Source organism: Sorghum bicolor, chromosome 10 (genome assembly GCF_000003195.3).
Source record: "Sorghum bicolor cultivar BTx623 chromosome 10, Sorghum_bicolor_NCBIv3, whole genome shotgun sequence".
In the NCBI taxonomy this organism is placed as follows: Eukaryota; Viridiplantae; Streptophyta; class Magnoliopsida; order Poales; family Poaceae; genus Sorghum; species Sorghum bicolor.
In genome coordinates this window covers 55,012,378-55,033,117 of record NC_012879.2, presented here as the reverse complement: position 1 = coordinate 55,033,117, position 20,740 = coordinate 55,012,378, and the positions used below count along the sequence as shown (strand labels likewise).

The 20,740-nt window shown below is 42.9% G+C and overlaps 1 protein-coding gene across 2 annotated transcripts; it reads right to left on the bottom strand.

Moving 5' to 3' along the window:
- LOC8058412 (probable LIM domain-containing serine/threonine-protein kinase DDB_G0286997) lies at window positions 535-6,378 on the bottom strand. 2 transcript variants are annotated; one of them, XR_002448202.1, is made up of 10 exons: window positions 3,811-6,378; window positions 3,548-3,696; window positions 3,404-3,469; window positions 3,081-3,233; window positions 2,843-3,006; window positions 2,608-2,755; window positions 1,622-1,744; window positions 1,361-1,448; window positions 1,023-1,244; window positions 535-925 (listed from the first exon to the last, which is right to left on the bottom strand). XR_002448202.1 is itself a non-coding variant. In XM_002437309.2 (9 exons), exons 1-9 carry the CDS (start codon window positions 6,089-6,091, stop codon window positions 1,075-1,077), a joined length of 3,342 nt encoding a protein of 1,113 aa, XP_002437354.1. In that variant the 5' UTR covers window positions 6,092-6,378; the 3' UTR covers window positions 535-1,074. The 2 variants fall into 2 exon arrangements, 1 of the variants encoding a protein (XP_002437354.1); XM_002437309.2 differs by having other exon boundaries at window positions 535-1,244.

Here is a 20,740-nt window from a genome sequence, read left to right as displayed (position 1 = left end):
GGTTCCCTCCGGTGGCGTCGTGGAGAGTGCAGAGATTTTCCACAAGTTGTGGGCACGGTCAGGGATGGATACGACCCACTTGCCCATGGGGTACCGGATGCGATTCCTGCGTTGGCGCGAGCGCACGCGTACACCGCAACGCGCACGGGGCGTGCGCCCCATACGTGACACGCTAGATAGCGGCGGGCGTGCGGGGTCATGGTGGGCGCGCCACCGCCACGCCTCCCGGAACAGGGTAGGGGTGCCATGCGTGCGTCGCCGTCCCCATCACGACTGCACGGCCGTCGACTAGCTGCTCCCTGCCTCCCTGTGTCGTCGTCACCCTGGCTGCCTGCTGGCTCTGCGGTCCTCAGCCCATGACAGCCTGACAACTTCAAGCCGTGACAGAGCACTCGCCATTGTTCACAATCACAGCCCCGGCAGCCAGGAGGATGGGGAACAAGGGGTGCCAAGCTGCAGCAAGCAAAGGAAGCACACAGATCTGGAGAGTGGAGACGATGCTCCCACCACGACAAGCACCAAACAGCTCAGAGATTTTACAATGGCACCAGGGAATTTGGGTTTCAGTATATAGCACTATAACTCAATCACAAAACCAAAGCAGGTCTTGTTACAAGCAGGACCTCACTCTCTGTTCCCAGACTTGTAATATACCAAACAAACCATACTTACCCAGCAACAACCAGTTCACATTCTAACTGACCAACCGACCTGACCGACTGACCAACAGTTTCCAAGTAACCCAATTATTACCCAGAGAAAAAGGGTGAAAGAGAAGAAGAAAATGAAAATAAGAATAATAATATCGAACTCTCCCCTATAACGGACACTAGACTAGTAACTTATTGAACGCACCTCTCGACCAAAACGGTATGAATGAATGAATAGGCATCTGCTGCGTCCATTGCCACACTCTGTAGACACACTGGCGGGTAACTTTTGATTACATATACGAACAAATGAAGGGTATGAACAGATCCTAGGCATATATGGCAGGTGGCGAACTGGTCCATGGATATAACCTGCAAGTTTGACGACGCTGCTCCACTATAACTTCTGCATACTGGTGGCCCCTTAGTGTTGTACCTTCTGGGACGCTGCCATGGAGCGCAGCCTGTTCGCAATCTCTGTAAAGTTTGGCCGCTCAGATGGTTCTGTTGACCAGCATTGCTCCATTAGTGACCTCCACTCTGGGTCACAGGAGTCGGGCACTGCCGGCCGTAGAGTGTTGCTCACAATGCCACCTGCATATAGGACAGTTTAGGTTTAGATCTAACCAATAAGGATTATTGACCACATCTACTGCAACAGAACTCCCACGAGGTAAGAAACACTTATGCCACAGCAGATTTGTACCCACCTATTATAACACCATAGTGTAAATCTGCATATGGCTCTTCTCCTGTTAACAGTTCCCAGAGAACAATCCCAAAAGAGAATACATCAACCTGAGGCCAGCATAGCAACAGTGTCAGTTCTATGTGAACTTGAAAGAGCCAGCATGCCAACATTTATGTGTCAATTCTATGTGAACTTCAAAGTTCAAAGTGCCAGCAGAAGCAGAAGCAGAAGAATAGTCCAAATGATACGTATAGTGAAGAATAGGAACCAACTATCACACCTTTTCCGAGACCAAGCTGCTGCTACCATTCAGAAGTTCTGGGGCCATCCATGGAAGTGTTCCCCGGACACCTCCAGAGATGAGGGTCTGACACTTCACTTTTGAAAGCCCAAGATCACCAACCTACATATATAGGAAAAGAGGCACTGTTCAGTGTTACCTAAATGACAGAAACTAATATCCCTACGTGCTTATAACATGCTAAGATGTTAATACATGGCATCCAACTATAATAGCATACAAAATTCAGATGGCAAACAAGCAATTCTGAAGCTACATACAAGACCATATCATGCTATTAGCATTTATACATTCTCTCATTAAACTGTACATCTATGCACTCCATTCAAGCTTGTACTTTTATTCACAGTACCACGAAAGGAACTCCATTCAAGTTTGTACTTTTATTCACAGTACCACAAAAGGAACTGTTCCATCATCTAATCATATGTATTCCATATTTCTTCAAGTGCAAATAATAGGATGCGTCACTTAAGCCACAGGGCCACACAATGATCCCCAGCTAAGGGTGTTTAGTCCTAGATTGTATAGCAATAGCAATAAACATCATTTGTGTTGTAAGACTTTTCTTTACGCAGCACCGAGAGTCCATGACAGAAACTGCTACATAGAAAATTTAGAAGCTATATGATCATCCAAGTGCCAATCAGAAACCTCAGTTTGTGATCCCCATGGAATGTGTATAAGACACATAACAATTAGCTTAAGTAACAAGTATTATCTGTGGATAAGAGTCTAGTCCTATCAGCAGTTTCTTGAGCTGCCAAACTAAATGCCCATCAACAGTACTTCAAATTTACAAATGCATTTTGTTTTACAGCAACAAAGAAAAAATAGCTTACTGCTAAACATGGACAGTTGATTCAGGATGGTCTCCCTATGTCAAGCAACGTGAATATGACAAACAAGAGAAGACAGTGATCTAGCAACTCTAATAGAATAATAGGATTAACTGTGCTGCTTACCTTGCATATTGGACGCTGAGGGTCCCTCAAATTAACAAGCAAATTGTCACTTTTCAGGTCAAAGTGCACGATGTTCTTGCTATGCAAGTATTCCATTCCAAAGGCTGTATCCATGGCAATAATTAATCTCTTGCGCCGATCGAGGGTTCTGCCCAGAAAAAAACAAAACATCAGCACCATGTAGCACCATCAATTTTACAGAAGGTGACTTATATGTAATGTAAAAGTAACGGACTTGGCATTCTTTAGCAAAGCTGTCCTAAGTGAGCCATTGACCATATATTCTGTAACTGTGGCAATGGATCCCCCAGGTCCATCAAGCACAACACCATAAAAAGCGACAACATTTGGGTGGTGCAGATCGGCAAGTTTAGATGCTTCATTCCAGAAGTCATACCGCTGAAAATATTAAAGGCATATCAATATACAGACAAGCTTAAGCAAAAACAAAGATATAAAGTATGAGAACAAACCATCTTTTCTTGCTCAGATGGTTTCCCAGCAAAACATCTATCATTGATTCGTTTTATTGCAACATCAGTGCCTCTCCATTTACCATGATAGACAGTTCCAAAAGTTCCAGAACCAAGCTCTTGGAGCTCTTCAAGGTCATTGTTCTTTATAATCTGCAATAGGCATGGATGCAAAATGTTATAACGTGTTTCCTTTGTACAGTGATGTCTCCCTTTTTGTTTTAATAAAATCCACAGGGGGGCCTCCCCTGCTGTATATTTTGCTTAAAAAACGGTACAGTATTAAAGATGAACACGCTTAATAACTATACTATGATCCTAACCTGCAGGCGTCCATCTGAAACTGGTGGAAATCCAGAAATCCAATCTGCTGGCCTGCTCTTGGAAACCTGCACGCTTCCCTTGTTTAGCATTATGGCTAACATAAATGAGGACATTTAGGAGCATCTAGATAATCAGTTCCTAACCTCGTTGGGGTGGACTTCACCTTCTACTTTATTGGTAACGGCCCCAACTCCTTCATTTACCAGAGGAGGTTGAGGCTCGGATGACTGAGCTTTAGATGTAGCTAACTCATCCTCCATACTCAGTAAATCTAGGTTAGAGATGTCATCACCTGGATTGATGATCGACATGAATAAAACTCACAAGTATATTGACAAGGTTTCATAGTAAAGTATTATTAAGAATGGAATATTTGTGAAATAAAAAGCATGTGTTGCATCTGCACCTTTGTGATCTGACTGTTTCTGGAGAGAAACATCCTCAGCTGGAATATTCAGATCTGGCCCTTTGCAGTTCAACAAAGAGTTGTTTGGATGGGGATCCTTTGGGCTGATGTTCTCTCTGCTTGCTACCCTCTTAGGTCTTGGTGGCAGCGCATGTGCATTGGCAGCTGCTTGATCCACATTTGGAGCATGGTTTGCCAATGCTGCTGTCGGCAACTGAACTGTGTTTGGAGGAGCTACGACTTCATGTGGAGCTTCCTTGTGATAAACTTCAGGCGGAACATCTCTTCTCTCACTTGCTGGATTAACAGTGGCATTTGGATAGACCATATCAATACCATAAGTTGATTGAGGCAATCCACCAGGTCCGACTGTAGCAACAACATAACTAGAATAGGGTCCCCCAATGCTCATCATATGTGGCATATGGCTCATATTAACATGCTGGACGTTGTGCAGATAAGAGCTGGCCACAGAAGGTGGTGGTGCAGATTCAGTTTGAAGTAATACCTTTGGTTCACTAACATCAAAAAAAGTATTGGTGTTGCTTGGATGAACCTCATTTGCTCGGGTATCTGGCCAGGTACTGATACTGTTCTCTGGGTGCCCCTGAGAGTGATCTGGCACTGCATTCTGGGGTAAACCACTGTCAGGAGACATTGCATGTTTCCTTTGTTCAGTAGAGCCAGAAACCTCGCTGGGGCTCATCCGGAGTGAATCCATCATCCTGTCCACATTTGCCATGTATGTTGGCACAGCCACAGGTGCAACTGGAGGCGCATTGTCACGATACACCTGCCCATCCTCACGATGCCTTGAATTGCCACTTACACTACCTTCACCAGCAAGCGGGTTATTGGGACTAGCAGGCTTCACTGAATACTGAGGCATCCCATGGCCAGAAGGTAACTGCTGCTGTGACTGCTGCAAAAATTGATGATGAGAGCTCGCAACATCAGTATGCGCAGAACTTGGAGAAACTACTCTGTCCTTCTCGCTAGGAATCACGGGAATATGGCTAAACCCATAGGTTGATGGCAACTGTTGTGGCGGCATTTGCTGCTGCACATACACATGCTGATGCAAGCCAGTTGGGTCAATGAGCACTGAGTTTGTAACCCCTTCCATCTTGGGCACATACACCCTCTCCTGCGGCACTGGATGCATATGTGTGTATCCATAAGCCCCCATTGGTGCCTGAACGCCCCTCTCTGGTATCATCATCCTTGCCACATCTTCAGGCCGCAGGCTCATGAACACAGGCCCAGGCTCAGGAGCAGCCCCTCCATGCACCTCATTGCCATACTCATTCACCACCGGATCAGAGTGGGCGTGAGGCAATGCCTTCAAGCACATGTGGCAATCGTCGAATCTTGGCCCATGACCTGGTGGCTGCTGATTCAGACCCTGAATGGCATCTCTATGATCGTTCATGAAGACAGGAGGCAGTGGTGGCAGCTGCGACAGTGGTTGCCTGTACCTCGTTGCCTCTGGATGGGGATGTGTAGCTACCTCTGGATGTGGATGTGGATTCGCCTGGGGAGCCCTCCCTTCAGCAGCAATCTCCTGTGGCTTCACCTGTACAGGAGCAGGAGCAGCATTGCTGAAGACATCAACAAGGGGCGGAGGCGCCACCCCAGCCCCACTGATGTTCGATCTCGCGGCATCATTTGAGCTAGTGGAGGTGGGGGAAAGCCCAGCCGGAGACCCAGGGCCGCCGCCACCACCTGACGGCGCCGGAGGGGGCAGCCCCCCGTCAGAGCACTGCGTGGAGGAGAGGCTCGCGATGCTGTCCTTGCGCACAATGCCGTTCACGGCCTCCAGGTACCGAAGGCCCGCGTCGAAGCTCCCGGTCTCCAACTCCTCCCCGCCGGCGGCGCCGCTGCCGGCCCCCACCGCATCCAGGATGGGGAAGATGAAGACCCTCAGCTTGGGGCTGGCGCCGCTGAGCTTGTCGTACTCCTCGACCATGTTGTCGAGATCCTCCGGCGAGGACACGGAGATGAGCGCGTCGAGCCCTTCGTCGGGGAGCTGGTACTTGACGGCGAAGTGCGGGCCCGTGGCGCCGCCGTACGCGTCGGCGAGCCGCGCCAGGAGGTCCGGCAGCGACACCCCGCGCGGCACGGACACGATCCGGGTGTCCCCACCCGCGTACCGCAGCGTGCCGTCCCCCGGGCGCGGGAGGATGCGCCCGCCGAGGCTGCACAGCAGCTTCATCCGCTCGCCGCCCCCGCCGCCGCCGACGCTACCGCCGTCGTCCGACGCACCGGCGGTGGCGGCCATCCGCGCCGGCTGGGCCCACCACCCCTCCCCCTCCCCTCCCTGTACCTGCCTCCCCCCTGCTGGATCTAGCCTCGGGCTCCACCCACGAATCCAAACCCTAGCCCCCGCACGGCCTCGAGGCGCTGCCGCGGGCGGATGGAAGAGCAGAGGACTGGAGCGGCGACTGCCTCAATGTTCAGCTCATGGCGTCGTGGGCCGCGTCGTCGCTTGGTTTGCGGGGAATGGGAGGGAGACGCTGAGGGGGGGGGGAGGGGGACTAGTAGACGAGTAGTACTACAGGCAGCCTGCGTGCGTGCGTGAGTGCTCGCGTCGGATTACTCAAAAACCCTCGGCTTCGCTTCGGTGGCTGGTTTTCTTTTCACTTTCGTTTTCTGGTTTTCTATCTATGTATTACTATTATACTCTTTCGGCGGCGGTTTTCCTTATGCAGGAGGTTTGTAGTTTCCTACTCGGTCCGGCTTTTGTTTATGGCGTTTTTGCCTTTCTGTTTCTGCTTTTCTCTGGTTGGTATTGGATTATTATAACAAAGTTTTTTGCTTTTCTATGATAGGGTTAGCGGATGAAAAGAGTTGTGTGTGTGAAGACGGCACAACTAAAGGATCTTTTTCACATGAGAAGCTGTGTTTCTGTTAGAGCTAATAGTCTTGTTTCTTGTAGGAGGGTTACTTCGATGACACGTCGGACCTAACGTACACATTTGAGATAGATTCTCTATGTAAACTAGAATATATACAAATGAGTTTGTGTATTTGTCGTTATAGGCTGTATACGGCAATCGAATCTATGTAGCGTACATGATGCATAAGCTAGATCTGAAACCGTTATCCATGCAAATACGTTTATGCATTTGCCACCGTTGGCTATATATGACAATCGAATCTATATAGCGTATATGATACATAATAAGCTAGATATAAAATCGTCATCTAATTGGCAACAATTTATATCTCTTGATGTTAAAATATACATGGTGGCGTTACTAGAACTTTCGCTTTCGTGAAGTGACAGATGTCGTTTATAGAATTTCTCATGATACCAAACACATATACTTTATTTAATGTACATTTTATTAATTTTATTTTATTTTATCATTGGTATGCTTTTATGTCGCTAAAGTTATTGTTCTAGGGAGAATGCTTCTAGGACTATGTATAGAGGGACCAATGACAGATAGGCAATTATTTTTCGAACCAGTGGAAGTCTAGAAGCGAGGGTTATATGCATTGATAAATAAGGGCAATAAGATGGCCAATTAGGAGGTGATATTGAATGGAATATTGTTAGTGAATTTGGATATGAAACTAAGAGTCATTATAGATGATGATGAAAAGCGAGAAGTCAAGCAAGGCGACTTTGTTTGATGGACAACATTGCGGTTTATATAGTTTTTAGGCAAAATTTGCTAGCGAACATTGGAAGTGGTGGTCTTTGCTGGCGGACACCCAAAATAGAGCTGTTTGCTAGAAGACACTCTGGTTTGTGCCAATTTTGCCACAGGACACCACACCCTTATTTTATTCATTTCCACCAACTGAGGAGAGAGAGCATTTCACTATTGTCATCTGGTGCCCCTGAGTCACAATTGGGATGGACCCGACCTAGACTGGCTTGGACCCCACGGTTAGGAAGTACCTAGTACGGTTGGACCACTTATATTTTTGGCAGTGCCCTTACTCGCCCTCCATTTGCCTCATTCACTCTCCTTCCCCATCTCCATGACAAAAAAGCGAGCGTGGCAATGAGCACGCGTCCTCGACCGGATAGGGCAAGCAAAGGCTAGATCAAGATGGCGACAGGCTTGGGCGCAACTTTGACCTCCTCTACATATGCACGTTCACGTGGAGTGAGAGAGGTGCAACCACTATGCCCTTTTTACAAGACACCAACCATTGTGGAGTGGACCTTCAGAACCCAAAACAATCTAGATAAGTAGTTTTATGTTTGTAGGGATCAGGACTAAGTGAGTTGTTTTCCTTTCTTTGGGGTCCATTTCAGCGGTTTCAAATCCTAACTAGGGTTCATCCAAATCTTGTGTTCTTCGTCCTCAGCGGGGCAACAATAAGTGTGCTTTCTTCATGTGGAAGCCAACGAGCACATAAGGTGTTGTGGACACTGCAGTAGTGATGGCAGACATGAAGGCAATGGAGACGGCTTTGTTGAACCGGAGCAATGTAGTATCTTCTCAAACAGTTGCTATCAATAGCATAGCTAGAGAGTAGAGAGGAAATAGGTGGATGAATGTGGCTAGTGTGTTTGTAGGAGTTGTGAGCCTTGTTGCCATGTGCATGTTGGTGTATATCAAGGCTAAACTTTGCTTTGTAATGTCTATGAAACGAATGAAATGAAATGCAGTTAACTGACATTGCCAAGTTCAATACATTTTAATCGGCACCAAGTTTAACTAACACGATCAAAATTAATACATTTCCATCATTACTAGCTATACCAAGTTCACTACAATACCTAATTCATGACAATATCAAGTTTAATACATCACAAGTTTTGAAACAAGAGGCACAAATATAAGGCAATAGGGCCCTCTAGCTATTGTTGTTGGTTCTTACATTGTTCACATGTCACAAAAGTCACAAAAGACTACAGTAGGCATGCTTACAAATCTTTCTTCTCTTGTTGTGTTTCTTGCAGTGCCTATAGGTCCTGTAGGGCCCTCTTGATCCTAGTGCAAGCACATAGACTAGATGTCAGCTATGAGGTAGCCTGACTCCTGGTCATTGGCCTTGGGCCATCTACCACTTAGTGTTTGGCCATGCTCCCAGTGGTCAGCAAGTATGGAACCCTGCAAGAATGAACATGTGGTTAAGAGTTAGTAAACAAACTGAAAAAATGTTGACTCCTGATCACATACTATTTAGGAGGTGTAGGCTTAGCAAGAGCTATCTTCATCTTCTTGGGTTGTTTCCCCTTCGAGGAGGCCTTCCTTTTTTGGCTTGTGGATGGACCATTTGTGGTCTTTATAATCTCAACCACCTTTGTCTTGTAAGTCCTGTTCTTTGGTGGTCAGGTGATGGTGCATCAGGGTCTACGATTGTTTTATTGCAGGTTTTTTAGAGGTGGCCAAATCCACCACACCTTTTACACCTCCTTTGCCCTTGATCCTTGACCCACCTTCTTCAACACCAACCAACCTTCTTTTCCTTGGACTTCATGTTGCTCTCTTGCATATAGGAGGAAGAAGTTTTAAGCCAATATCCACATTTTCCCACTCTTCTTGGTTTGGCATAGATTGGACTAAGCAAGGTCCAATGTCAACAAACTCTACAATCAATGGCAGCCTTCTACTCTCCCAATACACATGAAATGCTTCTAGCAAAGCAGAGTCTGAATCTATAGGCACTATCTCATCCATGGTTTTTTCAAGGAAAGTAACTTTCAATGCTTGATCCTTCCTATGAACTATCTCCTTAGCAAGCATAGCATTAAAATCCATCCAATTAGTGGTATCCTTGTCCACCACACACTTGAAGTTATCAATTATATGATAATCATTGAGTCTATCTGGTCTTTGCTCTACATAGGTAGGTACTCTAATTGCCACCCTATAGGCGGCCATCGGATCCATCCTAAATAAAAAAACATGATATCCAAACTAAATGATTCAAATTGCAATCTTTCTAATGCATTCATAGACATACAAATCGCACGAGTATAGGTTCAAGAAAACTAACCATTTTGGAATCTGTTTGAATTGAAGCACCCTAGGTGGAGAACCTGGGCATTGCATGTTCTTCCTCATGGGGGACTTCATCTTCTGGTCGTGGGGTTGCTGTAGATCTCAATCCCCCATGCACGTCGGTGGTAGAGGCTCGAGGTATCATCGACAGCGGGCACTAGAGTGGACGATGGCACGACGAGCACACGGCTTTGGGATTGGGGAAAGTGACGCCCGCTCTAAACCTTAACTGTTGGATCTGGGTCAATCTAAATTGGGTTTGTCCCAAATGTGGCTCAGGGGCACTAGATGTCAACAGTGAAATGTTTTCTAAGATAAGGGGTGTGGTGTCCTATGGAAAAAAATAGCACAAACCAGAGTATCTTCTAGCAAATAGCTCCATTTGGGTGTCCACTAGTAAACAACCACCACTTTCAATGTCAGCTGGCAAATTTTGCCTAATTTTTATGTGATTATTGAGATTTATACCTCTATAAAATCTTCTCTTTGTATAACTATAGCTTAATAGATAGCCAAAAATGCCATGAATCATATTGTAGGCACACAATAAATAAACTGAGGAGCCATCCCCTTTGTTTTTTTTGTTTTTTGGCATCTTCATTTTTATCTCCTTTTTCTTTGTTGGTTTTGCATTGTTCAAAAGGTTTTTACTTATGTAACAACGTTTTGTTGTGCAATTATATGGTTAGTTGGAAAGAGTTTTGTGTGAGACAGGATGTGCGAAGGACCTTTCACATGAGAAGTAGTACATGTTTCTAACAAAGCCAATGATATTTTACCTACTAGTGGGTTGTTTTGATGACATGTTGAATCTAGCGTGGAGATTTTATATAGATCAGCTAATTATAGGGTGAATAAAGCTTCTAGAACCGTTATCTAACAAATGGAAACAGATACATCTACATGTTAAAATGTAGATATCCAAAGTATGTTGGTTGCGTTACTGATCCTTTCGTGCAGTAATGGATGCCATTTATAGTTTACCATGATGCCAGATATATACTTTAAAGTGTACATTTTTATCAATCTCACTTTCTTTATTATTAGTTTGCACATTTTCTACTAAAGTTAGTGTTCAAGGAGAAGGCTCTAGGGTTAAGGCCTGCCATAGGCCTTTATGTAGAGGGAGGCATGGACGGTAGATGTATTTTCAAACCGGTGGCAATCTAGAACTTGAAGTCAGGAAACAAGGGTTATATCCATAGATAAGGTGACTTGCAATTATGTTAGTCGATTCAGTTAGAAGAGCTATTATTGACGAAGATTAAAGGTGAGGAGAAAAGTGAGGTGAGGCAAAGGATCTCTCACATGGGAGGTCACATCGCTATTAAAGTTTATCCTTGTTTTCCTTAGAGTATTACTTCAATACCATATTGAAATTAGATGAACTGATTTAGCATGGATCCACGAGTACCAACCATCTAGTGTGAAAAGATATACATGTTCCTATGTGCCTAGCGGTGGTATGTTGTATATGACAATTGCAACTAAGTAGCGGATAGAGTGCAATGTCACGGTGTCCGTGTACCATCCAACTAAATGGGAGGCAATATCCTTGTCTAAAAACAATTATCGTCATGTATATGGTGACACTACTAGAGATAATATAAATGAACATATGGTAATTTGTAATTTTCCATGCCACAAATTTAGACTTCATTTGATGTGTTTCTATCACTTTCACTTTCATCTATAGGTTTGCATATATTCTGTGAGGTTAGTGTTTGCGAGACCCTACAATTAATGACACTAAATAAAGTTTCCATCCTTCCTAGTGGAGCTTGTTGGTGACCCAATTCATGGTGTGAGCGGTTACAGGTGATTCACCATGTCGGAGTGACAAAGAGTCAGCCCATAAAGAGCACTCCGTCCTTGCACGGATCGAGAAGGAGCGATAGCTTTGTATGGGTGCTCCAATGAGAACTAGCAGGGCGTACCGACTCTCTGATACCTTGAGAAAATGTCATTGTATTCCTAACCCACTCTTTACTTTTAGCATTTATATTTGAGCAATTTCATTTATGTCTTTACATTACTAGAATTGCCAAGGTAGTGTAGGGTTAGAACCTATGGTGCAAAACTTTATGTGTAGCACAAAAACACAACTTAGACACAAGCGGTAAATTTTAGTTATTGTGATAAAATTTAGATTAGCCTAATTTACCCTCTCTTAGACATCTTGATCCTTTCAGACGTTGAATAAGAGCAACATAGAAAGAATGAAGTTCACGCAACCAAGAGCTACTTATCCACGAAATAAGAAATCAATCCACTGAAACACATTGAAGCTTCACGATAGTATTTGGGTGGGAGTTTAGATGTAAGCCTAGTTCAGACCTAGATTTATGGCCATGAACTCGATTTGAGATCATAGAATTCAATCTTGCCCAATACTAGAAGGGAAGGTGTCAATTTTTTGTGGTAAAGATCTATTGCACTGATAAGGAATTTGATTTGTGTTATGAATAGTGAGGTTTGAGGAAGACATTTGTTGATTTGAGTGGGAGGGGCTCGATTTGATGAGTTGATGGTACACATGTGCTCGTTTTCACATGGAAACTCAAGTACTCAACTTCACAGAGAGGAACGATGAGTGCGAGCAGACCTAGCCCGTTTAGGAGAGCTAATTTTGTTGGTCTGTGCAGCCAAAAATCCTTGCCACCACAAGCAAGATCATCCAAGAAAACTAGTTTGAATATTTTTACAATGGTTGGAGAGGCGTTGAGAAGTGATTGGTGTGTTTATGGTCGGTGGACCCAGAACATGAAAAACTATAAGAGGCGTTGGGAGCAAAGCGATGGGTGGCGATAGATATGTCTATGGTCGGTGGGCCATAGACGTCACATCGTCGCCCATCGCCTCCAAAATTACGGGGATTAGAATCCTAAATAGAGGAGTGATAATTCTTTTTTCGTATTTCTTTTTTAACAAAGGGTAAAAGGATAAATTTATAATTGTAAAAATAATATTTTAAGTAGCATAGTTAGGGTGTATGATTCAAGTGCTATAGTTAGTTAGATAAAAATCTTCTTCTTAAGTTTTTTAAAATCTTCTTAGTCTTCCACCCGCCGGCGTCCACCAATGCGTGTTACAGGGAGCCGTCGCCGTCGATGATAGGGGTTGAGGTTTGAGACAACTTTGTACAATAACGTCATTACCCTTCCATGAATTAAATTAAGAAAAAAAAAGCTTTTTAGCGGAGGCGATGAGAGGCGATTGAAAGTGATTCCAACCATTGTAGCCCTCTACCAGACAATTATTTTTGATAGAGGATAAATATCGTTCTCACTTAGAAGTCAAACACTTTTAAATTTAACCAAGAATATTAATATTTATTGTATATAATCAGCATCATTAGATATATCGTTGAATCTATTTTTATAGTAAACTTATTTAAAGATACAAATGTTGTTAATATTTTGTATAAATTTATTTAAAATTTAACCGATGTGAATACCGTAACGACATTTATTTTGGGATGGGGAGTATATCTCATCTTATAGCCACACGAGAGCAAATTGAAGAGCCTTGACCTTAGGTGACATATATTTACTGGTCATCATTCTCTCATTAAAAATACAACTGGAGCCGACAGTGTATGCACTGCAGAATCTTAAAGTGGGCTCAGTTCATTAATGTGGGATGCTTGGGGGCGCATTGCCTTGACCTTAGCAGCTTAGCATGATTCTTAAGATGTGTTCAGGAGGTGGCTTTAGCATCCTAGTACTCCACTAAAGCAGTTTCAGCTGTGATCTGATATCCTTCTTGCTTTTTAAGCCAAAGCTAAAGAGGCCACTCAGTATATTGGTGAGTTTGACAACTCTGAGTGGAAAAGGGTAGTAGGTCACTATCTAGGGAAACTAATGTCTCATCTGTGCCAACATTTCCTCTTTTTTTTTTGTTCCAACGAAAAACATCTGTAATTTTGCAAATGTTGAAGACTGTCATGTCTTTGGGTATCATTCACAGTGGTAGTGGACAGACTACCGACTGCTGTATGATGTCATGTCCAAAGGAAAAACTAGTTGTTACAAACCGTTTAATCAATTAATTTGATGATGCCACACAATAAAACCTAGTAACTTTATACCTAATTAATCCTGTTAAGATTCAGATTTGCAAATATATAGTTTGTGACTTTGTGGCACCTCTAGCTCTCAAGTTGTTCTTTATTAAGAAAAAAAAGGAGTAGAAATGATGACATCAGCTCTAGACTTCACTAATTAAAATGGAGATCACTGTCACCCGGCTTTGATTCGACGACGTACATCCTCTACCAACCAAGGAAGGATCCAGCCCTACCTCCGTTTTGCTCTAACTAAAAATGACCTGTGAGCTGCCAATGATGCTGTGCCGTGTAGTAGGCCCGTAGCCTAGCTCTACATGGTACATTCCTTTTTTGGACCTCACCATCTGATTCTTTATGCAAGAATATGTCAGTTCTAGTTGTCACTAATCATCACGCTGGGCTAATCAGCTGACCGGTGGGCCCGACAGAAAGATGAACCCTAAAATTATCTTGCAAAAGCGAGCATACAAGAGGGAGGCACGCCCGGTGGGGCCAAGCATGCATGGAGGCTGTTTGTGTCTGCAGTCCTGGAGTGCCGGTTCCCTGGCCAACATCCCCATTGGAGAAGAGGGATACTAAACCCAGAAGCAGCTCACTTTACCAAAGCATGGCATTCTCTCTGCCAGCAGCTTCCTCAATCCTCACGGCTGATGTAATCATGAGCGTTGATCGTCTTTTTAACCTCCATCTGTATAACGGTATGGCTATATATCCTACATGAAAGTAGGCCCGGGTTGCATCGATGGACTTCCAATTAATAGTGTTTACTTTTTGTAGTATCATCTGTTTTGGGCCTTTTATAGTTAAAATAGTACATGTTACTTCCTCATATCCATTTTATAGGATGTATTAGGATTTGGAGAAGTCTTCAAAAACATGTTTGGATCGTCAATTACTCTTATAATACATAATTAATTACTTCAAACTTAAATTATAGTACTCCCTTTGTCTCTAAAAGCTTAAAGCTTTAACTCATTGAATCCGTGGTAGTCAAACTTTTTTTAAGTTTGACTAACTTTATAGAAAGGAACATCAATATCTATGACATAAAATGAGCATCTTATGAAAATATTTTTTATGATAAATCTAATTGTACTAATTTGGTACTTTAAATCTTAGCATTTTTTAAAAAAATTGGTTAAAGTTTTAAAAGTTTGACTAGAAGTTGAAACTTTGAGAGACAGAGGGAGTAAAAGATAAGTGGGATGTGAATTTATTAGTATAGCTTTTATGTACTAAGCACACATAATTTGAGTAGTTATTAGTAAAAATCTGCGAATGTGACTTTTCTGAATGTTAATGCACCGTGTATTTTGAAACATGGGGATATCTATATCTATATCTATATCTATATCTATATCTATATCTATATCTATATCTATATCTATATCTATATCTATATCTATATCTATATCTATATCTCTTATAGTTCTAAATCCCACTAGAGTTCAATCTTAACATGCAAGTTATCTGCCTCGCTAGTCCACTATGAGATGCAATTATACCTCACTAGAGTTCAATCTTAACATGCAAATTAAACTATCCACCTCACTAGTCCACTATTAGATGCATTTATAGTTACCTAGCATTCGCCTTTTATGATCTACATGTCACTAAGACACATCATCCACTAACATGCATTTAGTTGTCCACATCTGCGTGCCATGCCATCCACTAACATTAACTAAAAACTGTTTATTCCTTTGTATAAGTAATTTTACTCCAATCATCAGCAATTTCTGTGGCAGCGCATGGTATGCTTCTAGTTGGTTAGAATGGCAAAGAGAATCCAGGGTCGAGGACGGATGGAGATTACCTGTGTACCCCTAAAAAGAACCTTCCATCACCCAAAAAGAACCTTCTCTCTTAAGGTATTTAGGACAATTATTGTTCATGGAAATTACATGTGTACCCCTAGTCCAAATAATCAAGTTCTCGAGGACGGATGGAGTAAATTGTAATCCAAACTCTTGATCGCTTAGTGTTGTGAAAACATGCATCTAGTTTTGGGTAATATGTTACACAAGATTCTTTTGATGATGGGTTTGTTTTGTAAAGATTTTCCAAACCATTTTTTCTCTAGAAACGTCATACTCTCTACCAAATAGAAACTTCCTCTCCAAGTCAAACGATTATGTCATTCAAAGTTAGAACCAGGAATATTTCTTGGGTTCACCTAAGAATTAGCTAGAAAAAATCAGCTTCATCTGAGAATTCAAATTGAGTTTTTTTGAGGAACCAAATCTCTACCAAACACACACAACATACGTTCTTCATGTTTTCTTCTAAAACATAGTGCAAATACAAACACATTTGCATGTATATCAGTTAATCATGTATGCACGCACGCGCACTCTAGCACATAGGAGACCTACGACATATAGATCTAGCGAAACTTGATATGAATCACAGCGAATGTCTTGTTGTCGATATGCATATATGTTGTTGTCACTGAATAAATAGCAATTGTTCTAAAAAATATAAAACAGTATTATCCTAAGTGTCATCATTAAATAGATAATATTAAGAGAAGAAAAGCTTAAGACTTCCTCTCCTAAAAGGCAGGGTAGAAGAGACAAAGAAAACCACCATCAATAATCAGCTCTCATGCATTAAGCTCTGGGACTCAACGCGTGTCCTAATCAGATCCGCACATAACGTTTCGTTTGGCGCGCAATTCCACCAAAGATAAGACCACACGACACGATCATGCCCTTAATTTACTTGCCATCGCACCTGATTTGCCTTTTCTAAGTTCAACAAATTAAACCATGACAGTAAATTGTTTACTCTGATCCTGGATTACGACGAAAACGACCCTGGATTCAATTCCTTTTGGGTGCACTACTACTATGTATTCTTACGGTGTACATATAATAATAGTATATTATATAGCTGCAAGCTGCACGGTTGTTTTGGCCTTGTTTAGTTCCCAAAACTTTTGTTAGCACTTTCGTTTTTATTTGATAATTATTGTTTAATTATGGATTAATTAGACTTAAAAGATTTATCTTGTAATTTACAGACAAATTGTGTAATTAGTTTTTATTTTCATCTATATTTAGTGTTTCATGTATGTGCCGCAAGATTCAATGTGATAGATAATTTTTTTAAAAAAAATTGGTCTTTGGAGTGAACTGAATAAAGCCTTTGTGTAGTTTGTCTTGTTTCGTAGCCTGCATTTTGTCACCACCAGCAGGGCATATAGTTTTCCCATCGTGCTGTCATATTGCTTGCCTAAGGCCTTGTTTAATTCGCAAAAATTTTCAAGATTCCCCGTCACATCAAATCTTTGGTCGCATGCATGGAGCTTTAAATATAGACGAAAATAAAAACTAATTGCACAGTTTACCTATAATTTGTGAGATGAATCTTTTGAGCCTAGTTACTCTATGATTGGACAATGTTTGTTAAATAAAAACGAAAGTGCTACAGTAGCCAAAAACCTAAAATTTTGCCAACTAAACAAGGCCTAAGATTCCTTGTACCTTGCTGTCTTGTTAGCTAGGGACAGGCGGGCAGTCAAAATTTACACTGTTCTCATCTTCATTCGTCTGATTTTTTTTTAGACCTGTTTAGTTCCTAAAATATTTTGCAAAAATTTTCATATTTCCCGTCACATCGAAGCTTGTGGCATATGCATGTAGCACTAAATATAGATAAAAGAAATAATTAATTACACAGTTTACCTATAATTTGATAGATGAATCTTTTGAGCCTAGTTAGTCTATTATTGGACAATATTTGTCAAATACAAACAAAATGCTACTATTTCTATTTTGCAAAAAAATTTAGAAGTAAACAAGATGATGTTCTCACTTATATCAACCAAAGCCCAATGGGTTTTAATTAATTGCACAATTTACTTGTAATTTTCTCATCATATCAAATGTTACAACACATATATAGATCATTAAATATAGATAAAAAATAACTAATTATATAATTTACTTATAATTTGAGAGATTAATCTTTTGAGCCTACTTAGTCTATGTTTAGACAATAATTATCAAATACAAACGAAAAAACTATAGTAATAAAATTCAAAAAAAAAGATCTAAACAAGGCCTAACAAGCTGTAACGCTGCCATATTAAGCTTTCCTTTTTTCCTTTCGTGAAAAATCATACAGTATGAAATGAAAGTATATAATAAATAAAGAAGTAAATAAAAAAATGCAATAACCTGAAAAGTTCACCTGCACATGAAACCAAAATACTAGATCCGCATCCGTCTCCACTCTCAAAACTCGTCACATGACTGCATCTGGATTGAAGCGAGTCAAGTCAAAGCAGGGGAGGAGGCTCATGCACGGTCACAGTCACAGATCTGGCTCCACGCAATTTTGGAGAGTGCTATTGATGGGGTAATATTTTTCTCTCACAGCAAATTAACCAATAGCCAAATAAACAAGACTTCAAAGTAAGTTTGGACCACCGAGCCACAACAATAATAATATAGGAATATTTGTGATACTTCTATACGCGTTGGGATGGTCCAAAGATTCGAGGTGACGAGGAATCTTGAAAATTTTTACGAACTAAACAAGGCCTAAATAGTAGTACTCACTTTTGTTAACCGTACTCCAGTAAAAAAAATGTTCAAGTAAAACCCATAACATGGAAACAAAAAAATAATCCAATTGGAGTTCAATTTATTTTCGAAAAGTTTATACGAAAATTACAAATATTAGGAGAAAGATATTTTTGCTCACCGACAGGTGGGGCAGATGGTAGTAGGTGCCACCACTAGCCAGCAAATGGGTCCAGCTCCGATCTTTGCCGGGTGCCGGCCAATCAGATCGAAGAGCTGTATCCGCGCGTCGCGTACCCATGTGGCCCGACGCGTGGGCCCAACGCAGACAGCACTCACCAATAACTAGAGCGCCCTCTCACTGTCACTTGGCCCCGCTTCTGTCTGGACCCACACGTCATAAGTATCTACAGAGAACACGAGTGTCCCATGGTTGGTGTAGCCATCCGTACTTCGGAATTAACGTGAATTGACTGTGCTCTTTTGTTAAGGCCCTGTTTAGATATGAAAATTTTTGGCCCAAACAGTAAAAAATTTGTGGATTTTGGACTTGGGAACTAAACAGGGTCCAAAAATTTTTGGGCTAAAATTTTGGCCTGCAAGACCTGGAACTGTGCACTCACTCCCAAGCAGAGCCCACCAATCCGCCTTTTAATCCCAATCCGCCAGCGGCCCCCTCATTTCCGCATCCTCCCGCAAACCCTAGCCGCATTCGTCCCGTCTCCTCCCATCTCGCCATCCTCCCGTCTCCCCCGCGAACAAACCCTAGCCGCCCAATCCACGCCGCCGCCCCGCTTGTCGGCCACATCCTCCGAATCCATGGACGGATCCCACGGCGACTGCTTCACCGGTGGTCACTACGCCGACGAAGAGGTGTTCGGCGTCCATGATGCCGCCATGGATGACGCCCCCCAAGATCCGCCGTTGACGAACGACGGCGCCGGCAGCAGCAGCTTCCTAAACCCGCGTCTGGCCTCTCTGGACATCAACTACGGCTCGGACTGGATTCTAATGGGATTAGGTCAGCCCGTTCCCCCTCGATCCGCGACCCGTTCCTTGAATTTCATCCCTCCTCGCCGCGTTGACTCCCCTCTCCCCGATGGCTGCCCTTTTCAACCGTCTTCGTCCTGGATCCCCTGGCTCCCTAGCGGATCTGGGGGAGGCGTTTCTTCCCCGGGCGGATACGGCCACTTCGAGCCTCCAGCGGCGCCGGGGATGACTTTCGTTCCCGACGGTTCCGGTGGCCGAAGGCCAGCTGTTGGAGCGGGTAGCGCACGCATGGGCCGTGCTCCCCGTTCTCGGGGAGCAAGGCCAGGAGGAGAAGAAGTCCTCCCCGGCACGGACGGCTTCCGATATCCGGTAAAAATCTTGCATTTCTATTTTTTTTGTTGTCGTCTATATTGTCATGAATGCTTTACTGTACTTTTTTTATTATTGCGTACAATGGCATGCCTGTTATAGTGTACATTGTCATGCCAGTTTTAGTGTTATTGTTCTTTGTATTGTGAATCCGGGTTCTTCTATATTTTTCTGCGCTTTTGTTGCACCTGAAGTAGTTCTCTGGTCTAGGTTTTAAAACACAAAGGTAGTTGGGATCCGGTGCGACTCCGCGTGTTTATTGATGTGTACCACGCTCAAATTAAAAATGGCAACTACAACAAGGGAGTCATGAGCGTTGCTGGGTGGAGAGACATCAAACATAGGTACTTCTTGGCTACTGGGTTAGTTCACGAGAAGGACCAGTTTACTAGTAAGCTACAAGATCTGAAGGCTGAGTGGAGGATATGCAAGGCTCTGCGCAAGGCTTCTGGCCTGGGAGGTAGTGGCAACACAATTGAAGCTGATGATGCTTGGTGGGAGAGGGAGACGAAGGTACCCTCCAATTAATTTAGGTTTATAATAGAAGACTATGCTTGCAGTCTTACAAGAATATGATTGTTGTTCTAGGGGAAGAAGGCATTGATGAAGATAAGGGATCAAGGAATGTCGGACTACATTGGTCAGCTTGATGACATATTTGAAGGATGGACAGTTGATGGCTCAACTGCATACAGGCCTGGTACTGGTGCTGAGACTGGTGCCATCCCCTTAGATGATTCCGATGACGAGGCGCAGGATGATCAACAACAAGATGTTCCAACACTTGGAAGCCAAGGCTATGTCACACCTGGAAGCCAAGGCTATGGAACACCTGGAAGCCAAGGAAGAAAGAGGCCTTCTAGCAGCAGTCCTTCTGTCTCCAGCCCTAGCAAGAAGACTAAGAGCTCCACTGCTAGGTCGTGGGAGACCCATCAGCGTGAAGCCAATGACATTGAGAGGCAGAAGGTTAACTTGTTTGGTTCCATCCTGGAGATGCA

Excerpts from the sequence above, each read along its gene's own strand:
- LOC8058412 (XM_002437309.2), bottom strand. The coding sequence starts at position 6,091 with ATGGCCGCCACCGCCGGTGCGTCGGACGACGGCGGTAGCGTCGGCGGC. Across the intron at positions 3,470-3,547 it reads GTGAAGTCCACCCCAACGAG|GTTTCCAAGAGCAGGCCAGC; the intron begins GTTAGGAACTGA and ends GGAAGCGTGCAG. Across the intron at positions 2,756-2,842 it reads GCTTTGCTAAAGAATGCCAA|AACCCTCGATCGGCGCAAGA; the intron begins GTCCGTTACTTT and ends TTTTCTGGGCAG.